The sequence below is a fragment of the Psittacula echo genome (assembly GCF_963264785.1).
Source record: "Psittacula echo genome assembly, chromosome: 11".
NCBI classification, from domain to species: Eukaryota; Metazoa; Chordata; class Aves; order Psittaciformes; family Psittacidae; genus Psittacula; species Psittacula echo.
The window spans coordinates 7,998,522-8,023,402 of record NC_137746.1 but is presented as its reverse complement, the minus strand read 5'-3'; the positions used below and the strand labels follow the sequence as shown (position 1 = coordinate 8,023,402).

At 41.7% G+C, this 24,881-nt stretch overlaps 2 protein-coding genes across 2 annotated transcripts; both read left to right on the top strand.

Annotated features, from left to right (window-relative positions):
• Nucleotides 1–667: 667 nt before the first annotated feature.
• On the top strand, nucleotides 668–8,259 carry LOC308225848 (hepatitis A virus cellular receptor 1 homolog). The gene is made up of 8 exons (XM_080627039.1): nucleotides 668–918; nucleotides 2,893–3,237; nucleotides 3,832–3,882; nucleotides 5,714–5,793; nucleotides 6,057–6,113; nucleotides 6,302–6,416; nucleotides 6,956–6,995; nucleotides 7,396–8,259. Exons 1-8 carry the CDS (start codon nucleotides 870–872, stop codon nucleotides 7,487–7,489), a joined length of 831 nt encoding a protein of 276 aa, XP_080483165.1. The 5' UTR covers nucleotides 668–869; the 3' UTR covers nucleotides 7,490–8,259.
• A 2,823-nt stretch (nucleotides 8,260–11,082) lies between these two features.
• On the top strand, nucleotides 11,083–21,688 carry LOC308226026 (uncharacterized protein; the record flags this gene model as incomplete). Its single annotated transcript, XM_080627313.1, has 8 exons — nucleotides 11,083–11,131; nucleotides 14,983–15,327; nucleotides 15,908–16,246; nucleotides 17,239–17,328; nucleotides 20,422–20,477; nucleotides 21,111–21,195; nucleotides 21,340–21,434; nucleotides 21,665–21,688. 8 exons carry the CDS (start codon nucleotides 11,083–11,085, stop codon nucleotides 21,686–21,688), a joined length of 1,083 nt encoding a protein of 360 aa, XP_080483439.1.
• Nucleotides 21,689–24,881: the final 3,193 nt, after the last annotated feature.

The window sequence follows — 24,881 nt, the reverse complement described above, 5'->3', positions numbered from 1 at the left end:
CAACATGAAAAGACATGATGTCCTCAAGAACAGTTAGGTAATCCAGGGACAAGGAGAGTGGCCAAGGAACACCACTTCTTAAAAGCTGTATTTCAGCAACATTTTGTCAGTGAGTCTTGAGCCTAGGATGATATGGTTTCCACATTGCTTTTGAAGTGTCCTGTGTATTCTGCATGTTTTACTTTATATTGCAAAAGCTCAGATGCATACAGGATTTTTAAGAGTTAAATGAAAAAGACTGTGATTATTGGGCTAAAACTGTGCAAGAGTAGGACAGATTTTCAGTAATACCAAATTCTAGCCTACAAAGAAAACAGCATTTGCCTAAAGATGCTCTGAGTTGCATCTGTTAGAACCAGAAACTTATGATTAAATACTTCAGTAGTTCATCTTAGGAAACTTGTTTTTTCCAAATGCTTGCCATTTACCACAGCCTTACATAGCCTGGGTAATTTCTTATCCAAATCGTCTGCTATGGCAAACATGGGCAGGGGAGGCAGTATGAGGCAATGGGTTACTGAGTGCCGTGTCAGCTCAGTGGTGCTGACAACAGTTTCATCTACTGTAATCAGACAGATCTGGAAAAAATGAGAAGTAGATTTCTGAAGTGCTGCAAAGTATCTTAACCTTTTAGTCAAGCCACAGTCAGCAACAGTTCAGTTGTGGACACTGCCACTAGCAGCAGTCCTTGCCTGTGCTGCTAGAGACTACCAGACTAACCACAGGAAAGGCAATTTGGATTAGACTAAAAGGGCATTCGCGGCTGAAAATGGCACAGTAAGGAGTAAAACCAGAAGTTTGTGAAGAAGGTAACTTTTCTTGAATGTCCGAAGGGTCATCAGGAGTGGTGTTCCTCATCTTCAGCCACAATGTCATCTTGTTTCTGCATGAGCTGGGTTCTTCTCATCCTGTTTACAGGTAAATAAGTAGGTCTAAGTGAAGAGGTGGAGGTGGATGGGGTTAACATGCATCAATGTTTCTGAGGGCTGCAATGTTGTGTTACAATGGAAGGGTGACCACGTGGCACAGAAGCTGCAGGTTTGTGTTATGGATAGAACTTTGTCATTGTGGCTCAGTATCTTCTTATAGTCTTATTTCCTTTTTAAAACAAAATGATGTCGAGGGTATGTATGATGGTTTTAAAGATGTTCCTGCTAGTCTTATTATTGAATTATCTTTTGGGTTTTTTAGGTAATTATGATCTGAGATTAGCAGAGAACTTTAAATCATTTGAGAAAACATGTAAAATAGATATTTCACTTCAAATGGCCTTGTGACAGGGACTGCTTAGGAAAACAGAGTAAAGCTCAGCTGTGGCTGCTGGTGGTTTTTAGCCAATTTTATTGGAACAAATAGACAATTTCTCCTTTTTTATTCTGATAATTCATTTTTTATTCTCTTTTTTGTTCTAGGAAAATATTGTTAAAGGCAATAGCACTAAAAAAACAGGTTGCAGGGTGGTAGTAGTATAGGCAGATATTAAAAAATTGGTGGTAGGATAAGTTCAGCAGACAGAAAAGTTATATCACAGATACTGTTTCTTGTAGTTCTTTATAAAGCCTTTTATGATGAGATTCATTTCAAGCTTGCTGTTTTATATTAAACAAAATATGTTAGTTTCAGAGATTAGTTTCTAGTATGCTACTGTGGCAAAATCTCTGCATGCGGAGTTGTTTTTAACTATAATAGCTTAGGAAAATGACTGAGCTGGGCAAAACAGCTTTTTCACAAGGGACAATTGCAATCAAGCCCATATAGTGCATGTGATCCATTGGTGCATGTTGGTGAATGTGCCTTGGGGAGCTACCTTCCTAATCACAGACTACTAGACTTAATAGAGATAATTTGTTTCTTGTGCTTGCTGCAGAGAATTCTATCTCTGAAACGTTAATACAGATAGATTTAAATATTTACATGTGATCCCATGTTACTGAATTGGTTAGAAATATGTGATAGTAAGAATATGGTAAACAGTATTCTTTGAAGTACAAGTAGACAGAATGTACAGCTTGGGAGCCCTGCTGCATAACCTGTTAGAAGAAGGTGGCTACAGGCTGGCTACAACTGGATCACCAGAGCATAAATCATTTTGTATGACACTGAACACAGCTTTTATCAAAACCCTCCTAAAGGAAATATTGACTGGATTGGTCTGAATACAGCAAAATAAACTATCTCACAGTGATGAATGGGCTGCTGGCTGCTAGGTCTCACTGTTCTAATTTGAATAGAGTGACACAACCTTCTGGAAACGTGAAAAATGACCTTTAATGGGAACCAAACAAGTTAGAAACTGCATAAGAATGAGGGAAGAAAATAAGGTAGTAAAAGAAGAGGGTATAAAATCTCTCAGAAAAGCTCTGAAAAATATCTCCTGAAAGGGAACAGACTAAATCTGGCATTAGGCAAGAACAAAGAGAATGCATTCAGTAGTGATCATTCTGATGAAACCTGCCATTTAGTGGCTTTTCATGGCAAGGGAAGAAGGGTTTCCCACAATGATTTTAATGACGGTCCTGCTGTTCCTCCATGTGTGGCTTGGATTAAATCTAATCTAAGGCAGAAACTAACAAGATAACAGATTGGATGTGGCTCAAGAGATGCCACAGATATGTGCAGATCCCAGACTGTATTTTCTCTTTACCTCTCTGCCTACCTGCAGGGGCTACAGAAAGTGTATTTCCTCTTTCTCTGGCTAGAGACGCATTCTGAACAAATCACTAGCCCAACCATTATCCCTTACTGCTGGGATTCACATCTATTCATGGAAAACCTAACCCAGCAGTGCCTGGTGGTGTTTGCAAGATGGGAGGTACCGAGTCATGCAAGATGTGTGAGAAGCTTCTGCTTGCATGCCCTGTGCTCAACAACTGTTTGTCTTTTTGTCCACAGGCCCCACAGTATCAGAATCAGTTGTGAAAGGAGAGATTGGTCAGAATGTCACCGTGCCCTGCTTTTACAGTGTTAAGAGTACGTACGACATCACATCAATGTGCTGGGGTCGTGGCAGCTGCCCCTCTTCAAAGTGTTATCAGCCCATTATCTGGACAAATGGGTGGAAGGTGACAGTACAGTATGACAGCAGGTATACGTTGAAAGGGAACCTGCTTGTGGGTGATGTGTCCCTCACAATCATGAATGCCAAGGAAGCAGACAGTGGGACATACTGCTGCCGCGTGGAGATCCCAGGGTGGTTCAATGATCAGATAAGTAACCATGAGGTTGTGATAGAGAAAGGTGAGTGCAGAAGTGTGTTCTTGTGCGAGTACCGTTGTGGTAAATCTGCTATTGGGTCTGGATTTCAAAGCTTGTGGTGGAAATGATAATCATCTATAGGACTGATCTTTAGGACTGCAGAACTGCTGCTACTGCTGTTTAAATGAAGCTGTCTTTGGCATTGTTGTAATTGCAGCACAGTCACTGCAATTAAAAAAAGGATATGGTGCTTTGTTTCATGGTGCACAACGCTACTGAGCTTTCTTAGAAACACTATTTAAGAATTCAAGAGAAAGGGCACCGCAGTCTAATTGATTCATCCAGAGCATTTTTCATAGAAAAAGGCGGTTCATTTTCCCTGCTTGATTCTAGAGCAAAGCACAAGGACAAAACATTAGTATAGACTTGTTGGTTTTAATAGAATCTTCTTTTGATTTTTAGTTTTTTCTCCTGTTTGTAAAAAGCATGAAAATGTACAGAATAAGGACTGACAGATGTACTGTGTAACTGGTGCTAGTAAATTTATTATTGAAACACTTTATTCTTTTCACCACATAAATTCACACTAAGGTTTATTATAATGTATATTGGTTTTGTTTTATTTTTTAATATCAGCTAGGATCTCTACTGCAAGTCCTCACACTTACACCTCTGAACAGACCTCAGGTAACTTTTATCCAAGTATTAATCTCAATAGCATATATAAACTATATTGCAAATGGGGATCTTAGGAAACAAAGTGACAGATGATAGAAAATTTGGCTAAAATTTACTCAACATGACCATAGAACCAGAGATCAGAACCTGAATTTAAATTCTGACTGACTGTCTATAGAGAGTCCAACAGGAGGAACGTTTGTACATGGGAGGAAGCTTGCTTCCAAATGTTAAGCTTAAGTAGATGTTTTGTTGGTGCTGTGAGCATTGTTTTCCTTGTGGCTGTTGTTTTGGTATGTTGTTTTATTTGTGCTAAAGTGTCTTCTGGAAATGCATCCCATGAACAGGAAACCACAAATTTTTAGGAGTGGGTGTTGCCACTACTCAATTTATTTGTTGCTTTATAGCATGAAACTGTTTTACTGGGCTAGCTCAAAGTACATCTAATTCAGAACTTTGTGGCAGTCCACAGCAGCTGATTAAGGAGGACTGTAGAAACAGGGCAGTAATCTTGTGCTACAGCACCAAAGTATTCTTCTACCCTGCTATAACGTGTGTCTCAGGGGGCTGCCCACATCCTCTGTAGCCTATGCATATTTAATAATGTGAGGCCCCTCACTGTAGCGGAAGAGATAGTGAACAACTCAGTTTCTCCAATCCACTCACAAGTTTATAGGCTTGTATCATATACCCACTCAGCTGCTGCTTTTTCAGTCTGAAAGACACAATTTTCATTTCTAGAGCACAAGAGAGCTCATGGTGTAAATAACTTAATCTCTGGATTTTGAACACAAAATCAGGGATGCTTTTTGTATTTCTTCCTGCATCTTGGATGTTTCCACCTACGCAACTCTAAAATGTTACAACAGTTGCATTTCCTTCTTGGAAGAAGAAGTGAAAACTTTCTCAACTGTTTCTGTTCTAGTTGCAGATAACATGGCTTCCAATCTTAGAACTCACAGGTTTTGTTAACCTTGTGACGTCTTCCTCAGCTGCTGGTGGAACAGTTTATGTTTTCAAAACATAAGTTAATATGTGCATGTTCACAGAGAGGGAGGCTGGAAAAGGCAGGTGGCCGTATATAGGAATAGTCCAGAATCTCCAATAGAAGAGACCAGTGAAGCAGATGATCCTGTCCTCTTCAAAATAAAGCTTCTGGGATGAGGGTAGCAATTTAAAACATCAAAGGAACAAGCTAGGGTTGTCATAATGTGAACAGGAAATTCTGTTTTCAGGAGGGTTGTATATCATCTGACAACCCATGGAGAAACTGAGACTGATGGTACAAAAGACATCAGTTTATAGCTCTGAATTTTAAATACTGCATATAGCTTTGCTCTGGGAAATTACCTCAAAATATGCTGCGGGTCCTTATGCAAATGCATCGTGCATTGCTCAGTCTGTTTACTGTATAGCTGTCTGGGACTTTGAAGGATCACTTGCTTTCTCTAACTCTGCACCACATTTTCAAGGCCCTGAGGTAACCTTAGTCAGTTTTCATCAGACAACCCATGTTTGCTTTAGGCATCCACTGCCTTTTCATAGCTCCAGAAACAGAAGCCTTCCTTGGTTACTCCTTCCAAGCACTGTGTTAAGGTAATAGCAAGAGCTAAGTGTTACCCGGAAGGAATTCAAAGCTCTGAAAAGGGCAGCAGAGGCTCAGTATTCAGCATTTCGTGCTGCCCTCTGAAGGCACCAATCTCTTTGTGATGCACAGAGCCGAGACTCCTGCTAGAGAAATACTTAAGTTCAGTGGTCCCCAGTCAGCAGTACAAATTCCTCCCTGTCAAAGCAGAATGGTTCCCTGTGCAAGTGATGTGTTTGTCTTGCCTTTTCTCAGCTCCTGGGAGTGCCAGTGAATCCTCCTTTACCATCACAAGGACATGGCCATCAGTTTCTGCTTCAGAAGCTCCTCAGACCGTAAGCATCTCTGTTGTGCTATAGCATATCTAGACAAAGTGGATAGACAGGAGGTTATTGGGTCATTCCTACAGTTCACTGGCACTGCTTTAGCTGGACTGCAAAAGAATGGGGTTTTTTTGTAGTCTGCATGTTTAGTGCTTATGAAAGAATGTTTATGTGCTCATTACTAAAGAGGAAAAAATACAAAACCTGCTTTGCATGCATAAAGTACTTCCTACTAATGGAGGAAGAGCTTTGAAAACATCTATGTTGTCTTTCAGGCCTCTGGTCCCTGCTCAAGCACCTTGGACTGCTTGGACGTAACTGCAAACCTGCAGGTACAGGAGGATACGGGAGAGTGAAAGTTGCACCACCCAACAGCAGAGGGATGCTCTATTCTACTGTAAAATGGGGCTCAAACTGGGACTTTTACTACAGAGCTGCCAAATACATAAATGGCCTTTGAGTACTGTATGGGCTTCTTGCTCTCAGCGCCGTTGATGCTCACCTGTTTTGTGTTTTACAGAACGTGTCTGTATCACTTCCCAGTCAGCACCATTCACAAAATGAACTATACATTGGGATCGGTTTATCTGTGGTCCTTCTAGCCATCCTGATTTTGGCTCTGTTCCTCACTAGACGTAAGTAGTTTCCACAGGTCAAGGATTCAAGGGTTGATTGGGTATGCCAAATCACAGCTGTCTTCTGCTTCAGGGAGGTGAACTAAGATCTTTGGATGGCCCCACTCTGTGCCCTGCGCTGTGATTGCTTGCTCAGCTCTCCCCCTTAGCCTCTAGGGCATAGGACAGCAAAGTGTAAATGTGATATGAGCCCATCTCTCCCGTCCCACTCCTTTCCTCTTCCCCATGCCTCAGTTGCCACGTTGTCCAAGTCCTTCCCAATCATAATGGGAGGGGCACTGGTTTCATATAATTTTGTCCAATATTTTTCTGTGTGCCAGACTTCCTGCATAGAGGCTTTTGGTTAGACTAAGCCATATGAATTAGATTTCATATGAAATAATGGGAATTTCCTGTACTGAAAATATCTGCTTAAAGTTCCTTTATTTAGTTTCTTTTACTTGATTTTTTTTTTGAACCCTCTGCTTGCTTCTGATGGTTTAAAGAAAATTTTTTTTTTCTTTCTTTTTTCCTTTATTTTCATTCTCGATGGTCCTTAGAATATTTATTCAATACAAAGAAGACGGGTGACTTTTCAAAGTAAGTATTCTGTTTCTGTTTGGGCTAATAGGACAAACTAGGTTGCAGAAAGAAAATGTTGTCAGTAAGCTGACCAGTCCAGCAAATACTTTGACTTTCTTTTTTTAATGTCAAGTTAATAGGACACATTGCAAAAAGAAGTAACTAAATCCTGCTACTTAACATTAGTTAGTAAGCGAAAATGAATGTAACTGTCAGTTCATTGCATTAGGAAGCATGCAAATTTCAGGTGTGGGTTGTCTTATAAGTGGAAAAATGATTCATTGTCAGTCATGTTTAGATAAGTGGGGTTTTGCATATTTTACGTTTTTCCAGAGGGCTGGTTGATGTAGCTCTCTGCTCTCTCTCTTTCTATTGCCTGTTTTATGTTTAACAGCATGGTTTTTACTCTTTTGTGCAGCTTCGTTGCATTTTGGAGGCCAGAAGGTGCGGGGAACCGCAGTGCACTGGAAGATGATGTCCATGCGGAGGAAAACGTTTATATAGTGCACTAAGGACTGTATGCATGCTTGCCTTGGTCAGCACTGGGAGATCGAATGGCTTGAACAATATTAGCTGCTCCCTTTGCTCAGCAGCTAAATGTGACTGGACTATTGAAGCATTATTCACATCATTCTGATGAAACAAATAAAAGCTACACTTCTAATTAAAATCTTTTATCAGCCAGTTCCAGAAACAGAAACCCTACCAGCTTGAATGGAAATTTCCAGAATCCACTTATCAAACCCTAAAGAAAGTTACCATTATATTTATTATCTGCTTCAACTTCTCTTTTCCTTTTTAGAAAACAAAAAAAAAAAAAAAAAAAAAAAGGAAATGCCAGAATAGCAATTTCATCACAAAAGGAAAACCACACACTTAAAAAAAGGTTTGTCTTCACTGTGTATCCTATCTGCCAGTTACAAAAGAGTCCATGCCCTCAGAGGGCAGAAGCACCAGCTACACGAGTCTATGCCATCAGAGGGCAGAAGCAATTGGATAGCTGCCATGACAAAGATGACACATAATAAAACTTGATATATTAGTATTTCAATATACATTTGGTTGAATTTGCATTGAAGTCAGATACCCCCAGTCCTGGTAACAGCTCAGTAATGCAATGTACTAATTCCTGTCCATCCACAGTTAAATCTGGAGGAGCTATTGACCCCCCTCATGGGCTCTCCTCAGAGCCTACAGGATCAGTATTTCCATGTGCAGAATGCTCACAGCTTCTTTTCAGAGAACTATGACTAAATGTGTTTTGGTCTGCAATATACATCACTTTTTCTGTGTCTTTCTCTTTTTCACCTTGGATATGCAGCATAATGCATACAAATACATGCAGGCAGCAGCATCCTGTGCTTTTTCATGACTTCCACTCCTTTTGGTGGATCTTGGAACAGGTATTTCATAATGAGCCCCAGACATGAGCAGGTGGCACTTGGAACCCTGTTAGCCCATTAAGAGGTCATCCAGCTGCACACAAGCTGCCATCACACTGAGTGTGGTAAGGTTAATGAGCTGGAAACAGGTTTGTTTGAGATAGCTTTCTCCGTTCCCCTTCTGCCTGCAAGAAGCCACTAGATAGCAGCACAGGAGCAGAAAGCAAGCCACATTTTCCTGGTTCTTCTCAGCACACTTGGATTTTGGGTGGTCTTTCTCAATGCACTCTGCTGCATTTAGCCCAGTCTTGCGAAAGAAACAAAGCTGGTATGATGCTGCTTTCATCCTCTTCCTTCCCTGGACACCCGCAACAGTGACTGATTCCGTTTGGACAAGCTCCATGGAAATTGATAGCTGGACACTGACACAAATGTGTGCCCCAGGTGGGATTCAGCTGCTCCCTGCACTGGCATAAGCTGAGCACTGGCTCACAGCCACTGCTTGATGGTGGGCAGTGGGAAACAAAGGAGTAGCTAGGATCATTGCAGGGAAAATGTTGGCAGGATATTGGGTGCATCATGTTTCGTTAGTTCTCTTCACAGACCAGCTGGGGCTGTATGCACTTGGCATTGTATGAACTGTACCTGGTAGAATACAGCAAATCAGATATTTTACTGACTGCTTGTTAACCTGTCTTATATTGTTGACAAAAGGATGCTGCTGAACTGTTGAGGGTGTCCCCACCAGCTGCTGTTTATGCTGCTCTGAGGCATGTGAGGGTACAGAGCAGCATTGCATCATCACTTTCATTCAGAATAAATGCAGAATAGTTCTTCGAGCTTCATGCTGCTTGATCTGCTACGAAGTTGGCTACAGCAGCATCAGTTGGCTGGTGAAAGAAATCAGGCTTTGCTGGAGCCTAATCTATTGGGAGACTACTTCATGCCACATAATGTAGTGGTTGTGTGATGAGTGAGGAAGTTAATGAGAGGTGGCCTCCTACACTGATGTACTACTGAGTCCAACAGGTCTGCAATGACAAAAGTCCTCTGATGCTATGTGTGTGGGATACTGAACAACTAATCCCTCTCCAGCCTTCCTGTGCTACTGGAGACTTGGAGACCTTTTCACAGTACCCCATAGCTTATCTTTTTTTCCAGACTGACTCATCTTGGACTATCAGTCTGATTCTCCTGTGGAACTTCTTCCCATACATTTCACCATGCTTTTGTCCTTCTTGTGATGCTTTCTTAATCTTAAAATACGCTCTTGGGGGGACTAGAACTATACATAGAATCCAAGGTTGATTTCTACAGTGGTGTAATGCTGTCTCCTGCTTTGTTTTTTATGGCTTTACTAATAACTGCTAGAATTTGATTTGCCTTTTTTTTTTCCCAATGCTACCAAGCAGAGGGGCAATATCTTTATGGGCTTGGCTACACATGATAAGCCCAAAATCTCATTTCTGAGGGGGTAATGCTGGTTAAAGCCCATCATTTTATCTTTTGAACTTGGAATATCTCTCCTGTTTGCACCATGCTATGTTTATTTGCACAAAATTTTGTCTCTCTGCAACTCTTCATTCTTGACCCTAGTGCCCTGAATTACTTCTGCTTTATTACTCATCTTTCTCAGGGAAGAACTTCCAGATTACTTCTTTATCAATGTGTTAGAAAGTAAAAAGGAACGAGTAAAAAGTATTTCTTGGAGATGGTGTTGCAGATCTTTGGGAAGGATGGTGTTTAGGAGGGAAAGCATTCGTGAGAGTTCCTCCAAGGCTGTCTTTGCAAGTAGAAAATATGAAGCTGGAGAAAGAAATAGAAGGGTCTTCAAGCAAAAGGAAGAATCAGGGGAAATAAAGGATTAAGAAAATAAAAGTGAAGACAAAGTCAGGTGGAGACAAAGCCAAATGTTTGGGAATGTAAGAGCACAAAGCTTGTTCTTGCTGCTCAGCCCTACAGAATGGTAATGGGGCTTAAGGCAAAACAAATAGTATATTGAAATCTCTGATAGTAGTACCATGCAGAGTGTCTTGAAAGAGGAAAGGAGAATAGGACAGAACGGGATAAGATAGAATAGTTCAGTTGGAAGAGACCTACCGCCGTCATCTAGTCCAACTGCCTGACCATTGGCCTGACCAAAAGTTAAAGCATCTTATTAAGGGCATTGTCCAAAAGACTCTCAAACACTGACAGGCCTGGGGCATCGACTATCTCCCTAGTAAGCCTCTTCCAGTGCCTGACCACCCTCTTGGAAAAGGAATGTTTCCTGAAGTCCAGTCTAAACCTCTCCTGGTGCAGATTTGAACCGTTCCGATGCATCATATCACTGGATCGAGGAAGAAGAGCTCAGCACCTCCCTCTCCACTTCCCCTTCTCAGGAAGCTGTAGAGCACAATAGAGTCGCCCCTCAGCCTTCCAGCACTTCCGCTTGCTTTGTTGGCCTCCTCTGGATGCATTCCACTACCTTAACATCCTTCTTAAGCTGTGGGGCCCAGAACTGCACACAGTACTCAAAATGAGACCACACCAGTGCTGAATACAGCAGAATTGCCTCTTTTGACCGGATTCTACGCAGAAGCATAGGAAAGAACCAGTTGCAGTACATAAAATCTGGAAATGGAGAAATGAGACTTCAGTGGGGCTCACTCAGCATCTCTGCAAAGTGTTTGATCCAGTTTTCTCTCCTTCCACTTGCTACCCTGGATTCTCCATCAGCTAAAATGTCCCATTTTGTGCTGTTCCACTGGATAATGATACAGAGCTTTATAGGTGAGTCTTCACCTGCTTTTTGTGTGCTTGCTCAGAAAACAAGAACTTTGCAACATTAAAACCAGCAACACGTGTTGTGAAAACAAAGCAGTGAAATGGGGTGTAATTGCATACGAACTTCAAGCATTTTATGAACTTTCTGAGTTAATACTGAGGGATATTTCTTTTTGTTTGCATATTTTTTACTTTTAAAGCATTTACGTGGTTTCTCTGTGTATGGGTTTGGTTAGTTTCCCTGTCCCTCCAAATGGTCTGATTTCTTTACTACTGTTAAATGCATAAAGCTGGCTTTGCTTCTTCATCAGTCTGTCCACCCCACTACACAAGCCAAAGGTAATGAATTGAAATATTGGCAGAGTAATGAATGAATATGCATGATAAAGAAATGATTTCTGAAACTCTGAGGGTTGTCTGCTGCTATGAATTGAGGATGGGAAAGCATGGCTGGAGATTCCTCTTCTTTTACTCTCAAATGTTCAGTTCACACATCAAAGATCTGAATGCTAAAAGAGATTAAGGTCAAGGAAGGGTACTGTGGGAGACTGCGTCTTGCAAGTGTGTTTGTTTCTGCATGTGTTTTAAGCATCAGCAATGCAGTTTCCAAACTGCCTGAGGTGGCTCAGGAATGTGGGTTCAGCCGTTTTCAGAGGGACGTGAGCTCCTAATGGGAGTTGTGCTTTTAAATCCTTCAGGCATTTCAGGAAATTTTGTCTCAAGTGACTAAATATTAATTGTTTAACCTCTGCCAGCATGAAATATTCCATATAACATCTACAGCAGATGTTATGTTCTTAAATTAACCTGAAAAGTAGTGTGAAAGATCAGTCAGTGGTGGGATACACTGAGGGGCAAGAGGTGATCTATGGCCCTTTGAGGCAAAGCAACACAACCTCCATTGTGTCTGCTGTACAAGTGGAGCTTCTCTTTCCTTGCCCTATCTTCAGCCTCAAAATAAACTGGAGTTACTCGCCTCCATTGGGTCTTATTTTAAAAAGCTTTCTTATACACAGAGCTACTGAACGATAAGAAAGGCTTTTTGTAACCTTCTCTTTAACTCAGTTCAGTACTGAGAATACGTAGACTTGAGACTCAGTGGGCATTTAAATGCTTCTTTCCTGTTTATCGGTCATTTTCTCTGCAATTTCATCAGAACAGAAACTTCAAGAAGAAACAAAAAATTAGGATTACTGGGGAAAAGACGCTGAGTATCCTGTATAGAGAAGGAAAATTATTCCAGAAATAGATCAAGTAAAGAAACTCTTTTCCAACCAGCTGTCTAGGCTGGAGGATGTATTTCTTTGTCTATCCTATGACCAGTCTATGGGGGACAAGACCACTACAACAGCAACTATTTGAGTTACTGCTTAATACCAATTGCCACTGAGGCTTGGTTCAAGAGAGACTATATATAAATATATCTGTATGAACTGAACAATTGTGAATGCCCCTTTCTATTTTGAAAGCTGATTTTTAAACATCTTGAGTCCATTTCTCTCTCACATGGATTAAGGACTTACAGTGGCAAACCTCACTGTCTTCAGTGGGACTACCCAGGCGTAGCTGATGCTCAGGTTCAAATCTGGATGCTTGAAAGAGTCACTGCCATAGACAAGGGTAGAATTCCTCTCACGGTAAGATGAGGGTATCCCAATATAACAGCCTCCGGAGCCTATTAATGTCAAAAACTTGTTAATTCAGTTCTATTTACTATTACTTTTGGAAAATGTATTGGTGGAAGAGGCTGCAACTGAAAATGAAGTCGTTTAGTCCTTGCAGAGGCTCATACTATTGAATCAAGGCTGTTGCAGTATTGAAGCTTTCCTTACCAGCCTGCAGATGTGAGGCACATTAGCTTCACATAAATCAAAAGAGGATCTGAAACTGCAAACCCTATAACTTTCCAGCACCAACACTGGTGGGAAACTGTACTGGAGACTCCCTGGTGCCTTGTGTCTTCCTTCTTCTTCTTTTTATGTATTTATTTATTTAGTAAGTTTAGGGCTCTGCTTCTTTTGAAGAGAAGGTGAATAAATCTTCATTTGTTAAAGGCTTACTTAATGAAGCTGCTTTTAATGCTGTGCTGGACTGGGATGAAATAAGAATAGGAGATGAACCCATTTCTCTTCAAGCAGCAGTGACCTTAACTCCAGGAACAGTTCAAGCTGGTCTTGGTTTTGCAGCACCTTTGTTGGGGTGACTTGATGCTCAGTAACTAAACCTCTGCTCCCTAAGGGGCACTTTCAAGATCAGCTGGATGAACTGTTTTGTTCTGTCATCACAGAAAGAGGCTATTTTGTGTGTTTGTTTTGCTGTAACAAGACAAATGAACCTACCCTTTCCAAGGACTAAAACAAGCAGCCATCTTTCAAAGCCTTATCCTGTATTCAGGAATTCATTTTTTTTGGCACATCCTAACTTCATTTCACTGCAACAGCTTCTGCCCTTCACACCATATTGCATGTTGTTTTGTCTGCCTTTACTCTTTTAGCATTTGGAGTTGTGGAAACCTGAATGAGTTGGCTTATCTTGCCAATGGGATAAGCAATAATGAAGCTAAAATGTCATCCCAATAACAAGTCATGAGGCAGCCTGCCACAAACTAAAACCTCACCTGGGGAATAGTCCATTAAAGACAAAACAAAAGACACATGGACACAGTTGGTAGCATCTGTTTGCTATCTGGGAGTCTTGCCAAAAAGGAAAGGCATTCAAACAGCTGGCAAAATAGAAATGTTTGGCAAACCAGGGCCAAAGCTGGTGATAATAGCAGCAACTGCTGTAAGTCCTCTTTGGGGTAAGTAAGCTGGCCATGAGACATCAGATCTGAAGGATGATCCTCTTGCTGCAGCAGAGGACTAGCTCTGGATGCTCCCCAGGTCCTTCAGTTCCTGCTCCACTGTATGTAAATGATAACATGGGGAAAAAGGCAACAAGGCACAAGGATCAACACAGACTTGATGAATGTAAACCAGAAAATATTTTCTCCTGTATGGGAGCCTTTTTTGCACAGTGCCTTTTATGAAGAAGAAATCCCTTTTAGGCCAATCTGGCAGCTGCATAGACAGTTAAGAGGGAACAATATGTATCAAAAGTTAAAACCAAATGCTAAGGTGGATATTGGCTCTAAACACCAAGTAAAGCTGGTCATTGAGATTAAGAGCACAAGGAAAACATGAATGTACTCTTTTTAACATCAATATAATGCTAGCAGTTAAAGCTTCTATGGACACAGTACTCTGCAAGGTAAGTGGGCTCAACTTGTCTGCAAGTTGACAGGGCTTGCTCAGAAACAGAAAAAGCAGTGTGCTTTCTGAGGACACATTCTCATAGACAGATCCTGCTCTTCTGCCAGCTTAATTAGGTCCTAATTTCACACATGAAGAAGTCTTTTGGACCCTGCTATTGAGACTGTCAGTGAAAGGCAACTGTGACAGCATTTCTCTTTTGAAGGAGATGATGGTCTGAAGAAACCAGATGCATTTCACACCAGGTTGCTGAACAACTTTCAAACAATCTCTTAGGAGAGGAGCAGAGTTCCCAAGTTCCATTGCAGAGGTCTAGGCTGCACTTGGGCTGCCAATGACAGACCTCAGCTTCTCTCACCCTGTCTGATGTGAGTAATGTGTTTCTTGAGCTCTCCAGCAGCAAGCCAGTGTCTGCGAGCTCTTGGCTGTGGCCTCTGATGCTCCCAGGTGCTAGCTGCCACAGGCAACAGGGGAAGGCTTGGCGGATCAGTAACTGTGGCCTGCCTGCAGGCAGGAGTGTTTCTTTTCCTGCCTTATTGTTTTGCATAGGTAGAGTCATGCACTGGAGACTGTCAACATTCATCTTTCCTTGCTCTTCCTTGACAGTGCATGCTACATCCGAAGCTGTCATTAGAGGAGTAATAGGGCAATCTGTTAAGTTGCCTTGCTTCTACAAGGTGACACGACACAAGGACATCTCCGATATGTGCTGGGGCAGAGGTCCATGCCCGAATTCAAAGTGCAATAACAAGGTTTTGCACACCACTAGAAATAGGGTGACGTACAGGATATCCCAGCGATACAGTCTCCGGGGCTATATTTCCTATGGAGATGTGTCTCTCACGATTGCAAATGTGCAGTCAGAAGATGCAGGTACATACTGCTGCCGCGTGGAGATCCCGGGTTGGTTCAACGACATCAAACAGACCATACAGCTGGAGGTGGACAGAGGTGAGTCTGGGGACCTTTGTGGTACAGCCAGCAGGGAGGAACCTCTCACTGGAGAGGAGTTTAAAACTGGAAGTTGTGTTATGGGTGCTTTTTTTGTTTGTTTGTGGTGGCAAAAAAGTGTTTTTCCTAAATTCTATGGTTTCCAAGGGAGGTCTGCAGCCAGTTGTCAATTTCAATCGCACTGAATAAGCAGTTTCGATGACAAATTAGTAACTTTTACCTTTTTTGAGTTTATTTCCTTTCAAATGAAATATTTAATTTCTCGTTGTGTAGCTGTATTTCAAAACATTTTGCACAATCATAAAGTTTGCAAGATTTTGGGTTCTATCCTGCCAGGTTCTGCCCCTTCCTTCTGTGAGAGGGTCAAGGAGGAGACCTATCAAAAAAAAGGCAAATCTGGGAATTTCTCTGGCTGGGGCATGTTTTCTGCTAAGTAAACAACCTTTTAAATAGCAACTCACCCACCTTTATTCTCAGTATTTTAGCAGCTAATTTTCAGTCCTTTCTGGGTTGGCTTTCACAGGGTCGGTTGTTGATTCTCTGATCCAGCTTTCCTCTTGGCTATGTTTTCTCCATACAGCCCCTCCAGTGATAACAACCACCACAAGAAAGGCTCCTGTTTCTCCCACAGTTTTCAGAGAAGCAACTTTTGCTCTCCCAGCAACCTCTGATGATCAAACAACAGCAGAGACGCCCGTCCTCCTGACAACCACCGTCCCTGAAGCAACATCTGCAACCACTGGTTTTCCAGAAGTGACTACACCAGAGACCATTGCTCCCCCAACATTTGCTGTGACAGCAGCTATGGTGACAACCAGTGCTCTCCCACATTTTTCAACTAAATTCCAAAAAGTTGATGTGACAACTGAATATGACTGTGTGTTCTGCTCAGAAGAGTCTGTTACCAACAGAACGAAGGGTAACCAGCACCAATCCTTTCTTCTTTTCTGTGTAGCAGAGATAGTCTATGTAAGCCTGACCCTGGCATCATAGAAACACTCCAGATACTTACACTTGTATCTGTGAAGTTTTTCTCCAAGATGCCTATAGGTATATTTCAGTAGGTTTAAGGAAACACAGGTCAAATGTTGTGGATGATGCCAGACTGGGGTGAATAGCCATAATAGCCAAGGGTTAGGCTTGTATTGAAAGGAGTTTCAACAGACTGAAGAAATAATGTGACAGAAACCTCATCAATTAAAGTTTTTTGTGAACAGAAATAAGCATAAAGTCCTGCACCTGGGATGGAGTAAGACAGCTTCACTCAACTATGTGCTGATTATTTTCTTGATTTGGGAAAGACAATTGAAAATGGTCTGCTGAAAAGGTTAGTTTAGAGCATGTTCTGCTTGAGCAATAACATCAGTGAGACTTCACAACATGCTTAAAATTGAGTACTTACATTGTCATCCCATATGAAGCCTGCTGTTATTAGTTAATCAGTCACGTTATCATCTAACCATTCCTTGGTTGCTACTTTATCCATATCAGTGACCCCTTTCCACAGATTGATGTCTGCACGCAAGGCTGTTTTTTGTACATGCTTTGGGTCTTCTATCACTTGAAGTTCTTTTTGACCTGAACCTCTAAGGACAACTTTTCTGTACCACCTCTTGTTTTCCAGCTGTAACAACTCCCCCAGTTAAACTTGTCAGCAATTAATTACATCCACAGCTGAACAGTTAAAACATTTAACCACTGGCCATGCTAGTAAAATACATCAGTTATCTGGGTAGCATGAGCTGCAGATATGAAAACTGAGGTGCAGGATTTCACCAGTGCAGATGCAGAACTTTGCTAACAATTAGGAATGCCATATGAAGACCTTCCTAATCAGTGATCTTTATAAGCATTATACTTTTATAAGCATTATATTTTACTATTCTAAAAGTTATATTTCATTTGTTTCAGTGACTACCAAATTCCCAAGCACACTTTTGACTGCAGAGGGAACTAAAAGCGCTAACACTTCTCTCATGGTGGAAGAGGTGCCAACTGCAGGTGAGTGGAATAACGGTGCAAGTTCAGAAGTTGCATGTTCAGAGAAATGAAGAAGTTGTCGTAAGAAAAAGTATTGACTGTTCTTAAGAGTGTACCAAACACGTACTGAGAGCTGCTCATTGCATCTGGAAGTAAGAAGTATCTGGGTTTCACACAGAAATTGTTTGAAATCAGTGAAATCAGGATGTAACAACAGGAAAACATGTTTTTAAGCCTCCAAAGGAAGTAGATTTTGAGTTATTCACTACTGTCAGGTATCTCAGGTCTGAAAGAAGTTAAGAACAGGTCTTTGTCACCATCCAAGCTGAATTTTTAGATATCTGATTTGTCATCACTGTGAGCTCATTGAGCTTTCCATTTTAAATCCTCCCTAAATGTTGAGAACTTTGAATCTCACTGTATATATCTAGCCAGATGTGGCTGCAGGCTCAGCTTTCTGGTGCTCAGCATGTGTCCTTGGTCATGATGGAAAGCAGCAGACAATTACCACAACTATCAATCCTTCAAGAGAAAAGGAACTGGTAAACAAATTCATACCATTATCTGAGACATGAACAAACTTAGATGAAGTTTGCACTTTGTGTCTCTCAGTCAAGTATAAAAGTAGCATGGCTCAAGTTATTCAGGTGTGATAATCTGCCCTCAAATGAAAACCTAAAACAAGGAAAACCAGAAGTCAGGGATGACATGTCATATTTGGCTGTTAAGAGAGTCCCTTTAGTTTCAAATAGTGCCAAGAAACTCTTCATTCTTAAAAACACAGTATTTGGATTTCTGCAAGTCTTCTTTTGCTAGACCTTGAGACTTACAGAAGAGAGAGAGTTTAGGAAACTGCTCTTTAATGCCTCTGGAGACAGCTCACAGAAGCACTAAACTGGTCTCTTGAGCATTTGTGAAGGTTTCTCACCCCTGTCTCACTTGTCATCTTTCTGATACAGTTCTGAATAATGCCTGAATAATATCCATTGTGAGTAAGAAGTTTTGTGAAGGGTCTTACCTCTGGGATTCTGGGGGCAGCTGAAGTTGTGACTGTGGGTTAGAAAGAGCCACCACAAAAGCAATAATAGCAGAAAATATATGGTGCTTATGTGAGTCATGTACAGTCCCACCCATGCTAAAACTTATGTCATGCTGTTTTCGAGACCAAACTGTCATAATGTGTGAAAATGCTGCAGCATGACTGAGCACTGTCTAGTAAGAGCCATAAGCCAAGTTAAGTACTTAGCCTCCTCTTATTCTGTGAAATAATGCACTAAATAGACCAAACTTTAGCCTTTCTGTAATGTAAAGGAAGGCTGATTTGTTGCTGTACTCTGTATTGGTGTTAGCATAGTGGCTGGCTGAGAAAACCATGGACAAGAGAGCCTTCCACCTCCAAACACAACTCTAGCCGCATTGGTTGAATTAGCTGGGGCAAATGGTTGCTGCTGACCAGGCTCTGATTTAGTTTCTCGTCTGTATTCACCTGCTTTCCAGCCAGTAACAAATCCACCAGTGCCAACCACACGGGAGACCCCAAAGAGAATTCTTGCTCCTTTAATGTGGAAAGTACGCAGGAATACTTGCTCCCATCAGGCAGGCTGCAGCATGATGCCAGGAGGTTCAGTTTTGGCTTGTGGGATGTGCATGTCAGAGTGAGATGTGCTCTTCTTGTGTATGTGGGGGTAGTTCTGCTGAACTTTAATTCTCTTCTGAGAGAGGAAAAGAGGGGTGTCATGAAACAATCCCTGGGATTTTTAGCACTTGCTAGTGTTTTATTACATACATTTGTTTAGCTGTACTGTTTATTAGCCATAGTCTATTTTCTACTCTAGTGCAGATTTCTAGCTACAGTTACATATGGGCTACCTGTGCCCTGTTCATGTCTTTGATAAAATGCAAGCATGTCATTTGGTACATGGAGACAAATCAACTCACCTTTCAAAGGCAGCTGATCAGAGCTGGGAAATCTGGGAGAGATCAGCTCATTCAGTGAGTGCCATACTCTGAAAAGTAAAAGAAAAGAAAGAAAGATAAAACTCTTTTTCTTTTTTTCCTAATGGGATTATTTGTGACCATCTGATCACCCCCATCATAATGTGAAAATGTGGGTGTCTCGTGCACGTAAAGTTCACACATATATGTGTGCCTCCACAAATGACTCCTCTGGTCCCTGGCACATTTTGCTCAGATGGAGGCTGCATGATTGTTCTCCTGTCACACCTCTGAAAGCACTGCTCATCACAGTCTTTCTATATACTATGGCATGACCTAAGGCATAGGAGCTTTCCCGTCATAGGATGTAAGCTGAGGTTTTGATTCACTCAGCTGAGTGACTCCTCTGGTCTAAGATGCTGCTAAACATGGGGTGCTTCCTGTGACAGATCAAGTGCTCCAAATACTTACATACTTCAGTAATTCGTAGCATGAGATCATGATGAGCCAAGGCCCAAGCACTTTTTGTGACTTTAAACTCACCATCAAAAGTAACAGAGTAGGATCACAGGATAACAGTAGAATGCTGCAATGAGCATTCATTTAGTTCATCCCTATTTCAAAAGCTTAGAATTGAATTACTCTTAATATCCCTAGAGAGAGGGGAAAAAATGGCATCATCTTCATAGAGATTTCTTAAATTTGTGGTAAGTTATCAGAACGTTGTTTCCTGTGGTTTTCAGTCCTAGTGCAGCTGCCAGAAACTGCAATCACACAGAATTCTGACCACAAGTAGGCTGAGGCAGTTCATCCAGTTAGACTTGTAACTTGCTTACTACCTCTGCTTTCTATGACATCTCGTCATGCTTACAGAAGTGAAAACTCCTTCAGAGCAGACAAGTTTCTACTGCCTTGCTTCATGGACTATCTCTAGGAAGCCTTCTCTTCCCTTGATGAAGATTGACGTTTCCCATTGACTGCCTGATATACCATTTGTGGTGGGGACAGATTGTTCCTTTTTTGTTGCAATGTGCTTTATTTCCCCTACACAGGGCCAGATTTTGCCCTCTTCATTCCCTGAAAGTTCATTACTCCTTGACTAAAGAAGTAACAACCACTGTGGCCCTTACTCCTTGAGGTGATCATGCCAGTAATCATTTCAATCTCTGTTATTTTCAGGGATTTCATCAAGTTTAGGTGGCACGGCTGAGAAACATGATGATAATGGAGATAAGGTAAAACCTCCTCTAAGTTTCAAGAGTGTTGAACTTGAGGCCAGAAGGGCAGCAGGACATGTTAGTGATTTTCAATGTATTCATACTAAAGTGACAGTGTTTAGAAAAAGTGGCTCGAACTTCTGTTTAGAAGCTCAGGAACCACCTATTAATCTTCCCAGTGGATAGAGCCAAAACCTGTGACCATCCCATCTACCTTGGATGCTTCAGAAAAACCTCATTCCCCTGGCAGCACTGTAATAGAGGCAGAGGAAGCATCCTTGAGGTGTAACCGGGAAAAAGGCAACTTATGAGGGTTGTTACATTTCCCTGTCTCCAGTTAAGAGAACGAAGAGGGTGACTAAGCTCCTACTTTAGACACCTTAGTAAGAAATTCATGTTAAGTGGGATAAACCTGGGCTCAAATGCATCAGAAGGTGTATTAAATATTTAACAGGTAATTCAAGTTGTTTATCATGATCAACCTGATGTGTCTTCTCCATACTTTATACAGGAAAGCTCAGAAAAACATTGCCAACTCCAGCCCAATGCAGATATTTAAGAGCTGCTAGGGCAGCCCAATCCTGTGGGAATAGGTCTGGAATAAACTTGCTTCTAGAGCTTTTTCAGGTTTTTTCTTCTTCTGCCTTCCAGTTTCCCATCTATGTCTTTCTCATTGCCTGTCTTGTTGTGGTGCCTGTTCTTTTCATATTGGTGCTCTCATTGTTGCTTCGGAAACGTAAGTATCCCTAAGCACATAGTTGCGTAATGTTTGTAATGCTGGCCTAGTGCAAATGTGCTTCTGTGTCTCTGATGGTAAACCTGCCATGGCCTCTGTGACAGCACTCTGTTCATTTTATGGGGGTTGCTGTCCTTACTTCAGGACTGTGTCACCACGAAGAGACCAGGGACCATGAGCTGGTGGGGATGCAGGAGGAGGAAGACTGTGCAAAGAACCTGTTCACTCACTTGCTGCAGGTCTGGCTCATCTTGTTGGCTCTTGCTTTATATTAAAGCTGTCCCTTAGTTTCCTTGAGTTGCTCTTGACAAACATTGGTGTTACTTAAATCAGAATTAAATCCTTTATCTCCTGCTTAGCCCACAGAAATTTTGCAGCTTTCTATCTTTGCTTCTGAACTCATTTGACAGATTCATTAGAATTACAGATTTCTTTTGCCATTGTGACATTAATATTATTTTGCTTCTAGGTAAACACACAAAGAAGTTTATAATAAAAAGGTAATCCATTTTGTAATTTCCTACTGAAAGTTCCAATTTAATTTTTCTTAGAGGCAGGGAGGCGCTGGCCACTGATTGTAATAGGTGTAATAACGGGTTGTGGTGATGATCACCAAAGTTGTGTTATGAGCAAGCTTCAGATAACCCTAGAAAATCAAACAGTGGTTCCTGGATACTGTTTCTATGTAGCAATGAACAGACATCCAGAGCACTAAAGAACTCCAGCAACTGATACTTACTGTTACATAGTGACCCCAGGTTAAGGAAATACATAATATGCTTTATTCTTCGGTCAAATACAAGAGCGTATCCCTGGTGGGATTATTTTAAAGAAATGAAGAGATAACTGTTTAGGATGATCAACCAGCAAAATGATTGCTCAAAAGGGGTCAGGGATTTATGGACAGGCCTCCATGGACTGGCAATTCATACCAATACACACAGGATTCTCTGAAGCAGCAATGTGCTTTTGCCCTATCCATAGTGATCTATGTTTCTCACTACAGCCATGGACCAGCAGAAGACCTTGAAAACGTTTTCAGTGGCACTGAAGGAGAAAACAACATGTTTTCCCTGTAAGGAGCTCCTACATCACCTATAGATGCCGTGGAAATAAAAAGGTTCTGTTTCATGCTTCACTGAGAGATACTTATAAGCCCCCAATATATCCATGGGTGTAAACCAAAGGCCCAAGCTTCAGCTACAGAATTTAAAATCTTTGTGCAAATTATGCCGTCACCTTTAAAAATTATCGCATAAAAAAGCTTCTTTGAGAGGAACACCTATGCATTATTCATAGGTGTTTCTTTCATCTGCCTTCTTACTACTACCATGTTACACAACTGAATTTGTTTTTCTCCATTTTTACTAATATTCTTCCTTGAATACAACTTACACTGCGAGGAAAAGAAGAGAGAAAAAATAATATGAAATGCTGCCTAACTTCAAATTGCCTAAAAAAGAAAACAAATCAGCAAATAGAATTCTTACTGCTTTTATGTAATCAAGAGAAAAATTAAGACACAAGAATGCTATGACTATAAATCAAAAATGCAGATTACTTAAGGGGTACCAGTGCTGCCTGTGATTCAGCATGTTTGAATGACCCTTGGAGACTATGTTAATAAACTTTGTAATTTACTGCTAGCAATTGTATTTATTATGCTGCATCCTAAGGCATTTGAACAGGAGTTAGTTATTCCCTAGATGTTGGAACGACTGGTGTGCTGTCTCAGCTCTCCAAAGAAGTACTGCAGCATTTCCAGAGGTGGGAAAATGCCCAGAAGACCAATCTGCAGAGAATTTTTTCTATCCTACCCCCACAAACCCACATGCCACTCATTTGTAAGTCCATGTCCCTTCCATCAATGTGCGTGGAGGATCCCCAGTCTTTTGTTTGGAGTCGCTTTTTGGTCCTCACAACAGTGACCTGCAAAATCCAACAACTTTCATGATGGAGTCTTCTGGGCAATGCAAAACTGCACCATGTGGCCCCAGGATGCTTCACTTAGGGTCCCAGCACCCAGTCACAGGTTAGCATAATGCTGGCTGGCTGGGTTTTGTATGGATGAGACTGGGGTGCCCAGTGCTTCTCATTTATCTTTTAGAGGTGTTGCAGTTGAGATGCATGACACAGAGCACAGCCATATCTTGGATACTTGGACATTGCTTCAGGTGTCCATGCAGTGTGGATGAAACCACCTCTGATTCTGAGTAGCAAAGGCAAAGATCCTGTGATCTCCATGGAAAGGCTCTGGGGACACTGAAAACAGTGAAAAAAAAAGATGAAGTGTGGCATTCACCTTCTGCTGCTTCTAGTGAGACAGAAGGGTTGTGGGGAAGAAAATAGTTCTGCAGTACTAACCTTGTCTTCTACTCAGCTGGGAAAAATTAAACCTTCACGTGGCTGTGGGGCAGATTGGCAGTGCATGGTAGAGCGAAGCCCATCATTTAACCACACTGATTGCACCATTTGTGAGGGGGTTTTTGCTTGTGTTTGAGCTGGATTGAAATTTGGGCTTTAGAAATCAGACTGAGTTGGTAACCAGCCTGGGGTCATTAGCAAATTGGGGCTGGCCATGGTGGCTGGGGGATCATATGTGGGATATGGCGCAGAGCTTTTGTGTATCTCATTGGAGTCCTCACCACTGCTGCAGTAACTATGGGAATAGCATGGGAGAAAGTTCAAACCCATGATGCTGTTATCTTCATTGCCTTGAGCCCACCAGTCTCTGCCGTGGCATGTCTGGACAATGACAACTAGAAGTAAGAGTGTATTGTAGGGACAGCATTTGATTAGGACAAAACATTGTGTGGCAGTTCTGGACTTCCCCGCTAGTCATGCTCAGGGCTGTGGTGAGACTTTCTGACTCTGCAGCATCTTCTCACAAGCCAAGAGTTAGTGGGAGGCAGGGCAAGTTCCTCTTTGTGGTCCCTCTCAGTCTTGCCTGGGTTCAGCATCCTGTGCACACCCTAGTCTGGCAATGCTGTGAAAGGCAAAAGAGAGTCCCCAGACAGAGGACGTGGCCTGAAAGCTCCAGGCTGGGTTTGCTCAGCTGAGACCTGTGTCTGTCCCATGCTGGTTAATCTGGTTGCCACTGGCCCAGCACACAGCATGTGCTGAGCCTGGGGCACCCAATTCTGCTTCTAGGCACGAATCCCATATGAATATGTAAGAAAAAAAAGGGGGAAAAAAAACCCAAACCAGAAAAGCACCCAAAATTTTTATGTACTCCTTTAAAATAAAGCCTTTTTTGGGTTTTTTCTCCCCTCAAGTAAACCTGCTAATTAAGGCAGCAATATCTTGCATCTTCCAGTTGGCAAGCCTGGGCCAATCTTTTTGCTCTTATTAATTAGTTCTTCACTAATGACTTCTTCAGAGCAGGGGTGGCTCTTGCTTGGCAAGGTTCTAGCACATTTGCTGTGGTGCTGGCTGGACTTGAAGGCCCTGCTTTGTGGAGCTGCATAAGGGCACAAGAAATAAGAGCCAACAAAGTGAGTTTGATGTGCTCAGCCGTGTGGAAATGCAGCCCAGAAACGCTGTAGGGGAGCTGTAAATGTAACTTATGGTGCTGAGTATTTATTTATCTTTTTATCTACCCCAATTACTGAGACTGAGGTTTGGGTTTAGAGTGGCAATTGGAAGCAAGGACTCTGGGAGGGTTATATTTAAATGAAAATGGAATG

Bases quoted from the DNA above. Each gene is read 5' to 3' on its own strand.
- LOC308225848 (XM_080627039.1), top strand. From the start codon at position 870: ATGTCATCTTGTTTCTGCATGAGCTGGGTTCTTCTCATCCTGTTTACA. The intron at 5,794-6,056 runs GTAAGCATCTCT...GTTGTCTTTCAG, and splicing joins CTTCAGAAGCTCCTCAGACC to GCCTCTGGTCCCTGCTCAAG. The intron at 6,996-7,395 runs GTAAGTATTCTG...TCTTTTGTGCAG, and splicing joins AAGACGGGTGACTTTTCAAA to CTTCGTTGCATTTTGGAGGC.